The sequence below is a fragment of the Phymastichus coffea genome, unplaced genomic scaffold (genome assembly GCF_024137745.1).
Source record: "Phymastichus coffea isolate CEN01 unplaced genomic scaffold, Cenicafe_Pcof_1.1 PCOF00018, whole genome shotgun sequence".
Taxonomy (NCBI): Eukaryota; Metazoa; Arthropoda; class Insecta; order Hymenoptera; family Eulophidae; genus Phymastichus; species Phymastichus coffea.
Genome location: NW_026706829.1, coordinates 2,200,265 through 2,216,070, shown reverse-complemented (window position 1 = coordinate 2,216,070; position 15,806 = coordinate 2,200,265). Strand labels below are relative to the sequence as shown.

The window sequence follows — 15,806 nt, the reverse complement described above, 5'->3', positions numbered from 1 at the left end:
AAATGGAGAAAAAACCTTGGTTGATTTACATTGATAAAACACAAACTGATATTGTGATAACATGTGATCATGCGTCCAATTGTTGTGTAAAAAAAAAGGTGTTATGATTAATTGATTACAATTGATACTTAAAGGTAATATATACGAGGTGTGTTCAAAAAGTAATGTGACTTTTCAAATTTCACGGGCAACGTACTTTCGATTATCGATGTTTTGTTATGTTGGTACACTCTTCCCGAACATCTGTACCAAGTTTCAAGTGTATAGCATTTTTTGTTTGGTTGTGAGAGGCGTAAAGGTTATAAGTGTTTTGCGTGATCGGTGATTTCTTGCTATCGAAAAATATGGATCAAAGGATTTGCATCAAATTTTGTGTAAGAAATAAAATAAAGTGCTCCGAAACACTTGAAATGTTGACGGTGGCATACGGTGAAACTGTTCTGAGTAAAAAAAATGTTTACAAGTGGTATAAACTCTTCCAAGATAGCCGGGAAGATGCCAATGACGAGCCTCGGTCTGGACGCCCAAGCACGTCAACTGATGAAAACGTTCAAGCAGTGAAGAAAATTGTTCTGGAAAATCGTCGAATCACTATCAGAGAAGTTGCTGAGGATGTTGGTATATCGCTTGGCTCGTGCCATGAAATTTTTTCTAACGTTTTGGGCATGAGACGTGTGTCAGCGAAGTTTGTTCCGAAATTGCTAAATTTTGACCAAAAGAACCGTCGCATGAGCATCGCTCAAGAACTGTTGAATGACGTCAACGACGACCCAGATTTACTCAAAAGGGTCATAACTGGTGATGAATCATGGGTATATGGTTATGATATCGAAACCAAAGTCCAATCGTCCCAATGGAAGAACCCAGATGAGCCAAGACTGAAAAAAGCACGCAAAGTTCGATCAAATGTCAAAGTTTTGCTCACTGTTTTCTTCGATTACCATGGCGTGGTGCATCAGGAGTTCTTACCATATGGACGTACGGTCAATAAACAGTATTATCTTGAAGTTCTGCGCCGTTTGCGAGAAGCAATACGAAGAAAACGCCCAGAATTGTAGAAAAATAATTCATGGCTTTTGCATCACGATGATGCCCCTGCTGACTCATCTTTACTTGTGAGAGATTTTTTGGACAAAAGCAACACCACAATCATGCCTCAGCCACCATTTTCACCGGATTTGGCCCCATGTGACTTTTTCTTGTTCCCAAAACTAAAGAGACCTATGAAAGGACGGAGATTCGCAACGATTGAAGAGATAAAGACTGCATCGCTGGAAGAACTCAAGGCTATTCCGAAAAGTGCTTATAAGAAGTGCTTTGCGGATTGGAAAAACCGTTGGCATAAGTGTATTGTATCGGAGGGGGATTACTTTGAAGGGGACAACATAAATATTGATAAATAAATAAATATTTTTTCTTAAAAATACAAAGTCACCTTACTTTTTGAACACACCTCGTATGTCGGATGTAAAAGAAATTGAAATTGGATAATTTGTGGCTAACCGACCAAATGATATGTGAAATGAAACACGTGGTGTTGTGATGTCGAATGACTACTTTGTGGCTAGTCGACCAATATAATGTACGTGATGAATTGATAGTTTTTTAGTCGCTGTGGACTTGATTAACTATTCTGTGGCTGGTCAACCAATGATACGTATAAGTGTTTGTGTAAATTGTGTTTGTATTACTTGAGTTCGAGGTGGGTTTGTCTCGCGGCGATTACTAAAATAGCATGACTCAAACGAAGAGAACTGATTGGAAGAGTTCTTTAGAAACTAGAATAAATACGCGTCTATTAAATATTATTTTAATTGGAACTAATTAAGCTTAACTATACTACATTGACAAATTAAATAAGTTAAAGAAATTCTGTTTAACGAATGTAGAATTCAAAACGTACAATCAGTTTGGACAAATGATTTATACTGCCTGACCTCCACAACTAACCGATAACACGATGTCACCCGGAACGCATACTTTCCCCTACTCTCCTTAAGTAAGAAAGAAAGAAAAGTCATATAGTTAGATCGTAGTTAGGCATGCTGAGTAAGTATCTTGAGAAAGGAGAAGAGAAAAGAAAAAGAAATGAATAGTACGTTGCCACTAGGAGAGAGGAGAAAGCGCGACTATATTACAAGCTTTTACTTCCCCTTTACTATATAGGAAATAGTTTCGTCTTTCAATGAAACAAAAGATGAACCGCACCACGCAACCTATCCAAGATTGAGTCCATGCTCGGCATTGAATACGCATCAATCTTCGTTACTTTATTTACCGGCCTAAAATCTAGACAGAGCCTATAACCTCCGTCTTGTTTCCGTACAACTACCGTCGCACTACTCCACTGGTTGTTCGATGACCTGATTATCTTTGCCTTCCACAGGCGCATCGTTTCCTCCTGTGTGAAAGCTAAGATTTTCGGCGACATTCAACGCATTGGTGTTTTGATCTACCACGCATCACCGACATCGATGATATGCTCGATAACACTCGTGACAGCCGGCAAGTCTCCGGGCTCAGAGACGATCCGGCGAACGAGCGCCATGATCGTCTCGCGTACACATCAACTGCCTTGCTATTCGTGTCGGCCAGTTGACACCGGTCGCTTTGATCGCCGGACCGCCAAGCACGATTCTCGAAATTAATGTTAATGTCCCATTTATTCCAAAAATCCGCGCCTAATATAACGTTGTGTTTTAAAGTTGACACGGCCGTCGTGGTAAGCCAAACGAATCAACCATCAATCTCAAAGCACAGTCTAAGATCACCCAATATTCACAGCTTTTCCCCAGACTCTTTATTCAGGCTCTTCCCAAACGCACAGACTCAAGATCGGGATGAGGAGTGATACAGCGGCGAATAAACACAACAGCGGATCAATACACTAGTCTTTTAATTGTCAACAATCGATTACAATACGGCGACCTCGGACTTACATACTACGAGCGGCACAATAACAAACGCGAACGCGAAGGTGAAGCGGTGGCTGGTCAGCCTGCCGATTCCCTTGTGAAAACTAAATATTACAATAAATGCCCGACAAACACTTTCCGCCGATAGATTACCAACGGATAGCCAGCAGGTCTGGCTTATTTTCGACGCGTCAACCCAATTACTTTTCCTTTTTAGTCGCTCCTCTATCCATACCGCCCGTTCAATTTGCCTTAAGCTTTTTTTTTGTAAGAGAGTTGGAGAATGCTTTATGCACGATAGCGACCGTCAGGCACGTCCTTTGTGGGAGTCTCCTAAGCATGGTATACCCACTAAACTCCCATCTCTTTGTGTCCAGCCTATATCCCCCGCGGAAACCGCCGCTAGGCATTACTTCGCGGGGGGGGCTTCCGCTGTGTCAGCCTTGTCTTTATGGTTATTCATCGTATTTGTCAATTTCTTCTGTCTTCATCGTCTTCGGCTAGAGCAGCCTCGTTATCTTCTTTCGGCGTCGTTAATTTCGTCTACTTCTTTCGGCATCGTCCGGTCGTCTTCTTCTATCGGCATCGTCCGGTCATCCTCTGAACAGACTCTACCTCAACACCTGTTCCTCTGAAACTCCTAACCTGTTCCTCTGCATCGGATGAGGAAGTCTGGGCTCGACCCAGTGTCCCTTGCTCTCCCGCAAAGGCAGGGGAGCACTTAGGATAGGCTGGCGCCTGGTTATCCTACGGACACAGGTGACCCCAGAGCCTACGTTCCTCTGCATTGGATGGAGTACTTGCGCTTTACTAACTACTCTGTGGCAGTTTAGGAGCGCTTTCCAGTCCCATAGTCTGGCACTTCGCTCTATCTATGCATGATAGACCTGTCGCGTCTTCTCTCTTCATCTTTTCTTGTGTCGGTCAGCCGGTTTACCACTGACGTGACAAAGGTCACTACCGTTTCCCATCCTTCTGGCGAGCCAAACAGGCAAGTTCCGAGCCCTTCGGGACTCATTGGGTCATTCCTCTCCGTGTGGAAATACATCCGCTTTTCAGTGAAGCGGGGACACACAAGTAAGACATGTTCTACGTCCTCGTCCATACCTGTACAGGCTGGGTATTCGGCACTCGCATAGACACTGATGCGGCGGAGATAACTGCGGAAGCAGCCATGACCGATGAGCACCTGGAGCAGGCATACTTTCGGGCTTTCGTGCGGGAGATAAGCACCGCCTCCGTCTTTTCCACGACCAAACTCAACCCGTGCTCTTTTAGCCATCGAACAACCACCTCGATTGAGATATCTCCCAGGTACTCTGTCTCTTCAATGCTCTTAGCAGTGATCACTAATGCCACGTCATCGGCGAATGCTACTCTACTCCCCCTGGGAACTGCTGTCTCATCAGTCCATCGTATAGGACATTCCATAGCAAGGGGCCAAGCACCGATCCCTGCGGCACTTCTCCCGTGATGTTGTATGAGTATGTGCCATCGTCGGTGTTATAGTGCAGGGTTCGGTTGCTTAGGTAGCTCGATAGAGCTCTACGCAAATACAGCGGCACCTTCATTCCTTCCAAGGCTGTCATAATGATGTCCCATCTTGCCGAGTTGAACGCATTTCGGATGTCTAATGCGATTACAGCGTACATGCGTCTTGTGCTCCGTCCTCCGCTAAGGCATCTTTGGCCAGGTCCACAACTCGACCAATAGCGTCTAAGGTTGAGCGGCCTTTTCTGAAGCCGAACTGGTTTCCAGAGAAATCCCCCGCTTCAGCTATGGCTGCCTCCAATCTGGCATGGATTACTCTTTCCAGCCGTTTTCCTATAATGTCCAGCATGCACAGTGGTCGGTAAGACGAAGGTTGCTCGGGGGGCTTATTTCCCTTGGGTAGCAGCACCAGCCTTTGCAGCTTCCACGAGTTTGGAAAATGTCCTTCTTGCACGCATGCACTAAATGTATCGCGAATTATTTCAGGGGCATTCAGTGCTGCCGTCTTGATAGCGATTCCCGGTATCCCATCCGGCCCTGGCGCTTTACGGGTTCGAATTATCTTCGCGGCTACTATCAGTTTTGCTTGGGTTACTTCTGTAAACTTGGTTTCATCGTCGATTTCCATTAGGCCTGTTTGTTCTGGTCTCTCCCAATGACTTGGTAACAGATGTCGCACGATTCTGTCGAGGAATAATGGGCAAGATGGTGGTGCGCCACTCCTGGGCTTGATCTTATGCATGACCGTTTTATATGGCCGGCCCCAGGGGTCATTATCTACTTCCTCGCAGAAGTCTCGCCAGCACTATCTCTTAGCTGCTTTGATAGTGACTTTCAGCAGTGATCGCAGCTCCTCATATTTTTTAGTTAGGGCCCGGAAGTCAGGCTTATTCCGTCCTCTTTGGTGGCGTCTTCTGGCTGCGAGACATTTATGCCTCAGGCTTACAATGTCTTGGTTCCACCAATATACCGATAGTCGGCCCCTTGCCTTGTTTTTTGCGGCCATGGATGCATCACATGCAGTTTTCAGAGCTCGCCTGAGGCTCTGCGTCTTTTCCTCAGCGGTTCCGACTAATAATATTCCTTCTAGGGAGTAGAGAAATGACTCTCTGTCGAAGGTATTTGGTGCCCATCTCCTCTTGTTTTCCGTTGTCCTGATGGGTACCGCTTTTTTGGTCAACTGGAGTAGGTACGTTATGGCTTGGTGGTCACTGCCAGTGTACCGATCGCTAACTCTCCAGTTGAGCCCCTCTGCCAGTAGTCTCGCGTCCACAAACGTAAGATCCATTATGGACGACTTTCCAGCCTTAGCATAGGTAGGGGTCGTTCCTATGTTAGACATCTCAAGCTCCAATACTCTAAAGGCCTCGAGCAGTGCTTGTCCTCGGGCATTTGTCTTGGCACTCCCCCAGTCCACTGCCCATGCATTAAAGTCAACTCCAATGACCACTGGTATGCGTGATGACCTGGCGCTGGTAACATTGTCATCCAGAGATCTCTTAAACTCGCTAATCTCTTCGCTGGGTGGGAGATAGCAGCTGTATACTCGCATGCCAGACACTTCTATCCATGTGTAATTTTGGTTCGGGTCGGTCATCCTTGCAGATACGTGCAGGTTACTGCATACCCAAACAACCGCTCTGCCTGTAGAATCCTACACCCAGTTCGGCTCATCGAGGTCACAGTACTTCTCGCTGATGATGACGATATCGGCCTTTTCTTCCCTTATCAACTGGTGCAGCAGGTCTTGGGCCACTGCACAGTGGTTGAGGTTGATTTGTAGCACTTTAGTCATCCTTGACGTGGGGTTCTTCTGCCCGCTTTGTAGCCGTGCAGTTTACTGCCTTATGCCCCTCCTGACCATACCGGAAACATTGCCTGGAGCGGTCGACGTCGCTTTTGCAGTCCTTTGCGATATGACCACTCTCGAAGCACCGGTAGCATCTTTGCGTCGGTGTATAGGGCTGAACTCTACAGTTCACCCATCCTATTCTCAGCTTCCCGTTTTCAAGCATCTTTTTGGCCGCTGCAACCAGGAGTTGATTATGTGCCACTTGGGTGCCATTGTAGAGCCCTCTGATTTTGATGTTACAGCTTGCAGCTATCTCCGGCCCTATGACTGCTGTCACAGCTTTCATCACTTCCTTAGATGTGGTGGTCTCATCCATATCTTTGATCCTGAGGGCTTCCTTGTCAGTTAGCAGGTGGACTTCTGCAGACTTCTGTAGTGTGGCCAGGACCGTCTCTTCTATATTTGGGGATCCCGCCCCTGGTTTTCCTAGTTCAAGGAGTAATTCTCCCGCTCTTGTGTGCCGTATTCGGGTAACTCGTTCCCCTATCTCCTTCATATTGGGTGCTGCTTTAACCTTCCTCAAGATGTCGGTATACGACGTCTCACCCAGTGCCTTAAACTTAATGGTTTCTGGACGAGGTTTTCTGCTCGCGGTTTTGTTGCTTTTGTCCTCTCTGCTCATCAACTTCTTGTTGCCCTCCTTCATGGCCTCTTCCGTTTTTTTGGCTTTGCCCTTTTTTTTAACCTCCTTTCATTCGGTGGCTCTTATTTCGGCAGTCTCCTCTTCGCGTCCCTTTTCCCTTGTAACCGGGGTTGGGTTTTCTGGTCGTTTTTGGCCTTCTTCGTTACTGGCGGTATCTTCGGTGACAGTGGATCCCTCTTATTTTTACCGTTCCTTTCCCTCCTACAAATGGGCGACATTTGGGTCTCGCTATCCCTTGCCGTCTGTTTCCTTGGAACCGCTCTCCGGCTATCAGTCCGTAGCTCACTGTACTCCTTGAGCATACGATCCGTTCCTCTAGCTATCTTCGTGAGTTCGGCGTGGGATATTTTTCTTCTCCAGAAAGAACTCCACCAGATCCCTGACCTTTTTTTCCAAGCTCTTGAAGCTTTTGTCAGCTTCTTGAGCTGTAACTCCTTCTTCTACTTTCATGTTTAAAAAATTATTTTCGCTCATTGTTGTTCCCACGAGTACCTAGGGAACTATCGGTCCGCTCCGGTAGAGCCTCGGTTGCTAGAGTAAGGCTAGATACGAGGGAGTTTCGCCAGGTGCTCCCAAGGCTCCGTTTGTGACTCTCTGTTACCCCCGAGAGCCAACCAGGCTACATCGGCACGGGTCGCGTCACACCTCCAGCTTGGGGGGGCCGTTACCCTGGACGGGGGTCCTTTACCAAGGTGCTATCATCCGGGCCAGGTGAGCCTTGGTTTTTTAACGAGGTTGATACTCCTCCCCCTCCTTCTACCCTGCTTCTTGCGTAGCGGGGCCCCGGGCTAGGGACCGGCAGTGGCGGAGTGTGTGTGTGTGTGTTTGTGTATGTGTGTGCTTTGTTTAATCGTGTCCGCTGTAGCGCTGCTGTTGCCAGCATTGGCCACGCCTCCACAAAGCACATCTGTGTGTGTGGGTATGTGTGTGTGTGTGTGTCGTGATGACTGGTTGATCACATCCGCATGTCACCACTATCCTTGCGTCATATGTGAGCCAGTGCTTCCTTTTAGCCGTGTCCGTTATAGCGTTGCTGCTAGGAGCATTGACACGACGGATACGTCGTTGGCATTTGCCCAGCGAGGGGATTAGCACTCACCGAACCAGCTCTGCTCTCTGTGTGTGTGTGTGTGTGTGTGTGTGTGTGTGTGTGTGTGTGTGTGTGTGTGTGTGTGTGTGTGTGTGTGTGTGTGTGTGTGTGTGTGTGTGTGTGTGTGTGTGTGTGTGTGTGTGTGTGTGTGACTATTAAGAACTAAATTAGTGCCAGAAAAAATAAAAACAACCTGTCTAATCGGGTGCTCACTTCTGACTAACTACTCTCGTCCTCGCTATTCCTCCGTACATTTTGTTTCCACTTCCTTTCCTTCATTCTCTGATTTACGCGTTTTTAATCGCTGCCTTAGTCTTTAGTAAACACGCTGACTATAGCATGCTGTTGCAGCATGCTGCCGCAGCACGCCACAACAGTGCGCTTGATCTTTCTCATCTATTCTCGCCGAGGCGTGCACATGTGCTGCTGACCGTAGCATCTTATCGTTATGCTCTCAGCTCCGGCACGACGTAAGTGAACTTCTTGCAAGCAACCTCTCTCTCTCTCTTTCTATGTTCGGTATAAAATAAAAAAAAGAACGGTCTATCATATAACACTGGAAAATTGATTTATTTTATATATAATAGAATTATTAATACGATCATATTAATAATTCGTGTCAAGTTTAATTTGTCTTTTCATTAATTTTGTGCTTTTTCCTTCGTTTTCAGTTATGCGAAAAGCATGTGTAATAACATGAGATAGTCAAGAAGAAGGCGGCACTTAACCTTGCAACGACAGAGAAATTTTTTAATCATGTTAAATAATCGCTTTATTTAACAGATCGTTACAAAACTGTATAATTATAAAACGAGAAAAATATGTATTTGTAAGATAATGATTTTGTACTTTCTGAATTTGTGAAAAATAGACTAAATCAACACTTTAGAGAAATTGAGCATAATTGTCGTATGGATGCATTTTTTCAAATGGATAATTTATCTGATATTATGTTATATGTTCTTATGGAAAAATAAATTAAAAAAATATTTTTTTATTATTCTGAATACTGACTAATCCCCTTAATACGTTATTTTCAATATACGAACATACAAATTATAGTGTAAACTTTTGATGAGTTAATGTAATCATGTTATTGGAAAATTATTTTTTTAAATATTTCTTACACTTTCTTAACATAATTTGCTATTAATTTTCATAATAATTTGCTTTGCAGGAAAACAATAACATTTGTAACTATTCAAATACAAACCCAGAGTGTGAAATAATTGGTCAAGAAATAAGTAGCATTATGCGTGAAAAGCAATGTATCGAAAAAGACCTTTCTCAAAAAGATGCTGATATAAAAATCAAAATTGGTGAAATAAAGAGCCTTCAAAGTGAACTCGATACTCTAGCTGCTACATTGAGACAGCTTGATAATCAGAAAGGTGAAGCACAAAAGCGGCTAAATGATCTTAAGATACAGGTACTTGATTATAAATATTGAAACATAAGCTATTTTATAATTATTTCCTTAAATTTTTAAGATATTAGACGAAATTTTATCATAATAAATAGTTTTTACCAAATGGTAATAATTTAGTTTACTCTAAAAATATTCTCTACTTTGGTGTACAGTTAAGCCGGCTAGCGTCCCGAGCGGATGCTGGAACAAGGCGCTCGTCCTCTTTTCCTCTCGGTCCTTTTCGGCTCTTTAGCGGCGTGTGCGTTAGGCTGACCCTTTGTTCTCAACTGCACTTTTGACTCTGTACCGCTGACCGACTAAACCGTCTGTACTTCCGATCGACTGGAAACCTTATGACTGACTGCTCGATTCACTACCGTCTGTGTTGCTCGTTTTCTTCCGCGATTAACAGCTTCTTCCTCGTTCTTTCTCTCCCCACTTGACCTACTTATTAGGCGGTGCGCGACCAGTGAGCTAATTGGTTCGCGACGCGCGCCTGCCTAATCTTGCGTGGGGCACGCACGTCCCTGACTCTCTCTCTCTCTCTCTCTTTCTAACACCTCTATACTCTGTCGTCAACATAATAGCTACGGGCCAGCTCGGCCTCGCTCGGCAATCTCTGGCGGCTGAAACAATGACCATGCATTAGGCGCATTCTTACATGTGCCTAACGCTGGTCACCGTGCTTTGCCGAGAAAGAGGGGGAATGAGGGAAAATACCGACGAGAACAAGTGCAACGCTTGCTCTTATCACAGATCATTAGAAAACCTTTTTTCCAAATAAGACGAAATTAGGTATTTCTGCAAATCTGTAATAAAAAAAATAGTTTACAAGATTACTTATGCAGATTATGATAAAGCTTATATTGGTGAAACTAGTAGAGAGTAACAAACAAGAACTATGGAATACAAAAGCAGTGTTAATAATAACAATATAATTTCTATATTGTCTACATATGCGTTTCAGATACATAAAACAAAAATACAAATAGGAATTTTCGGTAATGTTATATATTCATAATATTAAAATTAATATAAACCGGCAGACTTACGGTCGAGAGCTCGGACGGGATAGATGTGTGCGGTGTAAGATAGCAATTTAGGTGGTGATATTAGGATAAAGGAGAGAATAAACAATCGAAAAGTGTACTAGTAGGACGAGCGTAAGGGTAGGTTGCGAAGGAGTGTTAAAGAAGTGAAAGGTAAGGGCGAGTGAGAAGAAAATGAGAGAAAGTACGAAGAGCGGCAAAAGTTTGGTTATGGCGGCAGCGAGCAAGAAGGAAGAGACGAAGAGCGTAGAACAAGAGTGGATAAAGGAGGATCGGGGCAGACCAAAGAAAGTAGGAAACGAGAAGAAGGAAAACAGTGGGGAAAAAGATATGAGAAAGTTAATGCAAAAGGAAATAGGGTTCGCAAAAAGTATCAAATTATGCATACACCACCAAGGAAGCCAGATGAAAGGTCTTACGGTAACGTAGGGAAAAATCACAATGAAATAATTGAGCAGATAGAGGAAATAGAGGACGACGATGACGAGGTAGCAAAAAAAAAAGGAACAATATGAGTTGGGAATGGAGAAGGATGATGAGGAAAAGCGAGAAGAGAATTCGGAGAAAGACAAATGTGAGAAAATACAGAAGGAGCAGGAGGTAAAAGACGCACAGGAGCTGAATGGTATAGAAGGTGAGGCCGATAAGGAACAAAATGAAGCAAGGAGAATAGAAGACCGAGGGACGGATATAAACACAGAAAAGAGCACGAACGCAAGCGAAAATGAGACAAACGAAGAGCAACAAATAATCGTGGATAAAAATAGTGTGGAGGAAGAGAAAGAGCTGGAAATGAATAAGCCGGACGCGATGAAAAAATCGGAATACGAGTTTGAGATGAAAGAGAGGAGAGATAGGAAGAATAATATGTTTATCAGAGGAGTGAGGACGTCGGGAAGAAGATGAAAAGAAGAAGCAGAAGGAATAATAACGGGAATTACAAAAAGACAGTTCAGAATAAGAATGATCCGGCCAATGAGAGGAGGACTACTTTTGACATTTGAAAATTTTGTAGAAAAAATGGTGTTTACAGAACAAGTTGAGATTTTTGAAAAAATAGGTTTAAGTGTAGAGGAAGATAGAACATGCAGACAAATAGAAGTGCAAAAATGGATTGAGATGGTAGCAGATCAAGAAAGGAAAAAACAAAAACAAGTTCAGATGGGCTACCTAAAAATAAGAATCAACGGGAAAATGAGCTTATAGGACGAAAGAAAAAGGGGTCTCGTAGAGGCAAAAGAGAGAATGTTTTTTCAGGGCAGAAGATAAGAAGAGGAGCAGCGGGATCGGAGAGGGATACCACGGAGGGCAATCACGGAACATTTCTACGACAGGTTTCAGAACGAGTGAAGAAGCAGCAATCGAGGAAGAGGACATTGCCAAATATTTAACTTGGCATTCATTATTGGGCCATTTAAAAATTGAACCAATCTCATGTTAACTCATACGCCGCAAGCTTTCAACTTTACTTAATAATGTCCGAGAAACTCTGAAGTATTTCGTTAAACTGATTCAGGATTCCTAATATCAATTAAGTCCAACAATTTGCCAATCGTTATTACGATATGTGTCAATTTTTAATGATCATATGAAAAATTCTTATTATTAATATTATTGATCAATCGGTACAATAGATAAATTGTTTATATTATTTGAATTAACATGATCACTGCTTATATTTATGACTAATTATATTGTAGTTATTACCCTTATTAAACGTTGGACTGATATCAGTCATTAGCAAATGTATTAATTTATAATTTTGAATCATATTCCAAAGGTGACTTCTTATTTTTTCATAATTATAATTGATTATTGAAATACTTTTATTGAGAAAAATTTTTTCTGTTCTCAATAAAATTTTATAATCTGTCTGTAGATAATAAGTAAATGTTATTACTACACATTGGTTACAAAAATAATAATTGGTTGAATTTACATGTAGGTACATCACTATTGTTCAGTCTTTATCTCTTCAATCGTTGCAAATCTCCGTCCTTTCATAGGTCTCTTTAGTTTTGGGAACAAGAAAAAGTCACATGGGGCCAAATCCGGTGAATATGGTGGCTGAGGCATGATTGTGTTGTTGTTTTTGGCCAAAAAATCTCTCACAAGCAAAGATGAGTGAGCAGGGGCATTATCGTGATGCAAAAGCCATGAATTGTTTTTCCACAATTCTGGCCGTTTTCTTCGTATTGCTTCTCGCAAACGGCGCATAACTTCAAGATAATACTGTTTATTGACCGTACGTTCATATGGTAAGAACTCCTGATGCATCACGCCATGGTAATCGAAAAAAACAGTGAGCAAACCTTAGACATTTGATCGAACCTTGCGTGTTTTTTTCGGTCTTGGCTCATCTGGGCTCTTCCATTGGGACGATTGGACTTTGGTTTCGATATCATAACCATATACCCATGATTCGTCACTAGTTATGACCCTTTTGAGTAAATCTGGGTCGTCGTTGACGTCATTCAACAGTTCTTGAGCGATGCTCATGCGACGGTTCTTTTGGTCAAAATTTAGCAATTTCGGAACAAACTTCGCTGACACACGTCTCATGCCCAAAACGTTAGAAAAAATTTCATGGCATGAGCCAAGCGATATACCAACATCCTCAGCAACTTCTCTGATAGTGATTCGATGATTTTCCAGAACAATTTTCTTCACTGCTTGAACGTTTTCATCAGTTGACGTGCTTGGGCGTCCGGAGCGAGGCTCGTCATTGGCATCTTCCCGGCCATCTTGGAAGAGTTTGTACCACTTGTAAACATTTTTTTTACTCAGAACAGTTTTACCGTATGCCACCGTCAACATTTCAAGTGTTTCATAGCACTTTATTTTATTTCTTACACAAAATTTGATGCAAATCCTTTGATCCATATTTTTCGATAGCAAGAAATCACCGATCACGCAAAACACTTATAACCTTTACGCCTCTCACAACCAAACAAAAAATGCTATACACTTGAAACTTGGTACAGATGTTCGGGAAGAGTGTACCAACATAACAAAACATCGATAATCGAAAGTACGTTGCTCGTGAAATTTGAAAAGTCACCTTACTTTTTGAACACACCTCGTATTTCAGAGAGAAATTGTCGTCCAGGTGCTCGACAATCTCGACGAGTCGTTGCTCGATGTCGTCCTTGTCCAGCACGTCGTTGGTATCCATTTGTTTCCCAGAATCGGTTGTTCACACGAGACAACCGAAGAACTTACACCGAGTTCTTAACCAACCTGTCGATATCTGTACCTTTCCTGAACAAAGGTCACTAGCCGAGCGACTTCTGAGGCAGATAAATGTCGCCTGGAAGACATTATGTGATAAATTGGAATTTAAAAGCTGCTATCAGTAATTTCTTAAAAATAATGAAAACAACTGTTGGTTAGTTTTTATTACCAGAAGTCGAAAAGTTTTGAAAAAAACTGTTTTGTGTCATATAATGGCTCTGTAGAAAACGTAAAAAATTTATCGCTCAGAATTTCACGTAATGAGTACCATGGGCACCTTCGGGATATCGACTTTAATTTTATTCAATAAAATTTTTTTTAGGAAAAAAAGGTTTAAATGAGTCCATAGCTTCAATGAGGTAAGTCAAAAATGGCCTCTTGATTTTTTTTAATTTATAAATTTTGAAAATTTAATATTTCAAAAAATAAATTAGCGGGAAGTTACAGGGATGGCCTTTAGGATGAGCCGTTTTCCACATTTTTTGTTGATTTTTTCGATATTTTTTTAAGGAAATTTTACGGAATTTTTTTAGCTTAAGAAAAATTTTATTTTTCAAATTTTTTTCAATTGTCAAAAAAAAATTTTGAGAAAATTTTCGAAATTTCTGAAAAAATTTATTTCGACTTTTTTTTTGTAAATCAATCTTGAGTAAACTCAAAATTGAGTAAAAAGTCGAGAAAAAAAATGAAATTATTGATTTTAAAAAGATTAAATCAAGTTTAAGCAACAAAAATCTTGTTCCCTTAATTTTTTCAATATTTTAATAATCGGTCCAGGAAAACCGCTGAACCGATCGATCTAAAAATTTAGGGGGGTCTTTGGGGTACGTTATACTGTAAAATTTTTTTCTAAACTAAGTTTTTTCCCCAATATTGCCGAAGATACAGTCGATTAACCAAAAAAAGGGAAATTGGCACTTTTTTGCTCTTTTTTTATGTTAACGTTACAGGAGGAAAAAAATTTTTTTTTCCAATCAACCATGACAGATTTTGTAGGAAATCTGCAGAAAACGAAATCCCCTGTCCGTTCGCTGGGTGACCAGTAGTTTCAGAGATATCGGCAGTTGTGTGAAAAAGGATCCTTTTGCATTCAAAATTCGATATCTCGATGACAAATGGTCGTATCTAACTTCCGCAAAAATCAAATTGAAGCTGAATTAACAGGCTGGGCGACCTATGTATTGGTATAGCTCGAAAAAAATTTTTTTTTCCCGTAGAGTAAAATAATAAGGTAAAAATTTTGGAAAAATTTTTTCACTTGTACTTTATCCAAGAATTGCATGGCTAGAGGTGTTCTAAAAAATATGTAACCAAAAAAATCGAAATCTAGAGTCTTCATGCTTTAAAAGCTATATTTTTTTATTTCCTGTACGACAATTTCTCACTGAATTACAGCCTGTTGAAAATTGCTAAAAAAATTAGAAATTGCTAAAAAAATTAGAATTTTGTTTGTTCCTTTATTTTATGCGAGAAGTGTAAATTGTTTTTGTTTGATCCATATATAGTCTCTTCGTGTTAGTCTTCGATCTAGGTATATTATTTATGTGTGTTATAAGTGATAGGTTGATTATTTATATATACTGCTGGGCATGTTACTTTTTTTTTCGTTTAGGTTACTTGTGTTGACTTTGTTTCATTTATCGTTAGCCTTCATAAATATTGTTCTTGTTCTTCCGTTATTTTTCGTTGTGAGGGGTTGAATACATTTTATCAGTGTTTGGCTAATGTATTAGCTTTATCAATATTTGTTCAAGCCCATGCTATATTATTTTTTAATATAAAAGGAAAGAATTTATGTGGTTGTTTTATTTTTTTAGTTGTTTTCCAGAGTGAGTAATCTGTAGCTTCAGTTACAGTTAGGTTAGTAGGTAACTATTTATATTTTTGTGACGTCGGGGTCACTCTCAGGTACGCTTGGAGTAAGCGTAAACTCAGAGTTGCTCTGATTTGGCTATCGTGTAACACATAAGCCGGGACGAGCAATATTGTTGCGATGAGAAAACTGTATGCTAACGCGGAATGTAATAACCATATTGTTATTACGAACACACCAGACTCACGCTTAATGTGTTCTTAAGGGACTTTAATGGAAATTCACCAGACTCACGCTTAATGAATTTCCAA

General features: G+C 41.4%; 1 protein-coding gene across 3 annotated transcripts in view; it reads left to right on the top strand.

Moving 5' to 3' along the window:
- Positions 1–15,806, top strand: part of LOC131675263 (epidermal growth factor receptor substrate 15-like 1) — an 875,349-nt gene that overhangs the window by 428,197 nt on the left and 431,346 nt on the right. For all 3 annotated transcript variants that reach the window (XM_058954183.1, XM_058954182.1, XM_058954181.1), the window contains one exon: positions 9,169–9,420. In XM_058954183.1, the coding sequence (XP_058810166.1) occupies positions 9,169–9,420 (252 nt within the window). The remainder of the gene's footprint in view (positions 1–9,168; positions 9,421–15,806) is intronic.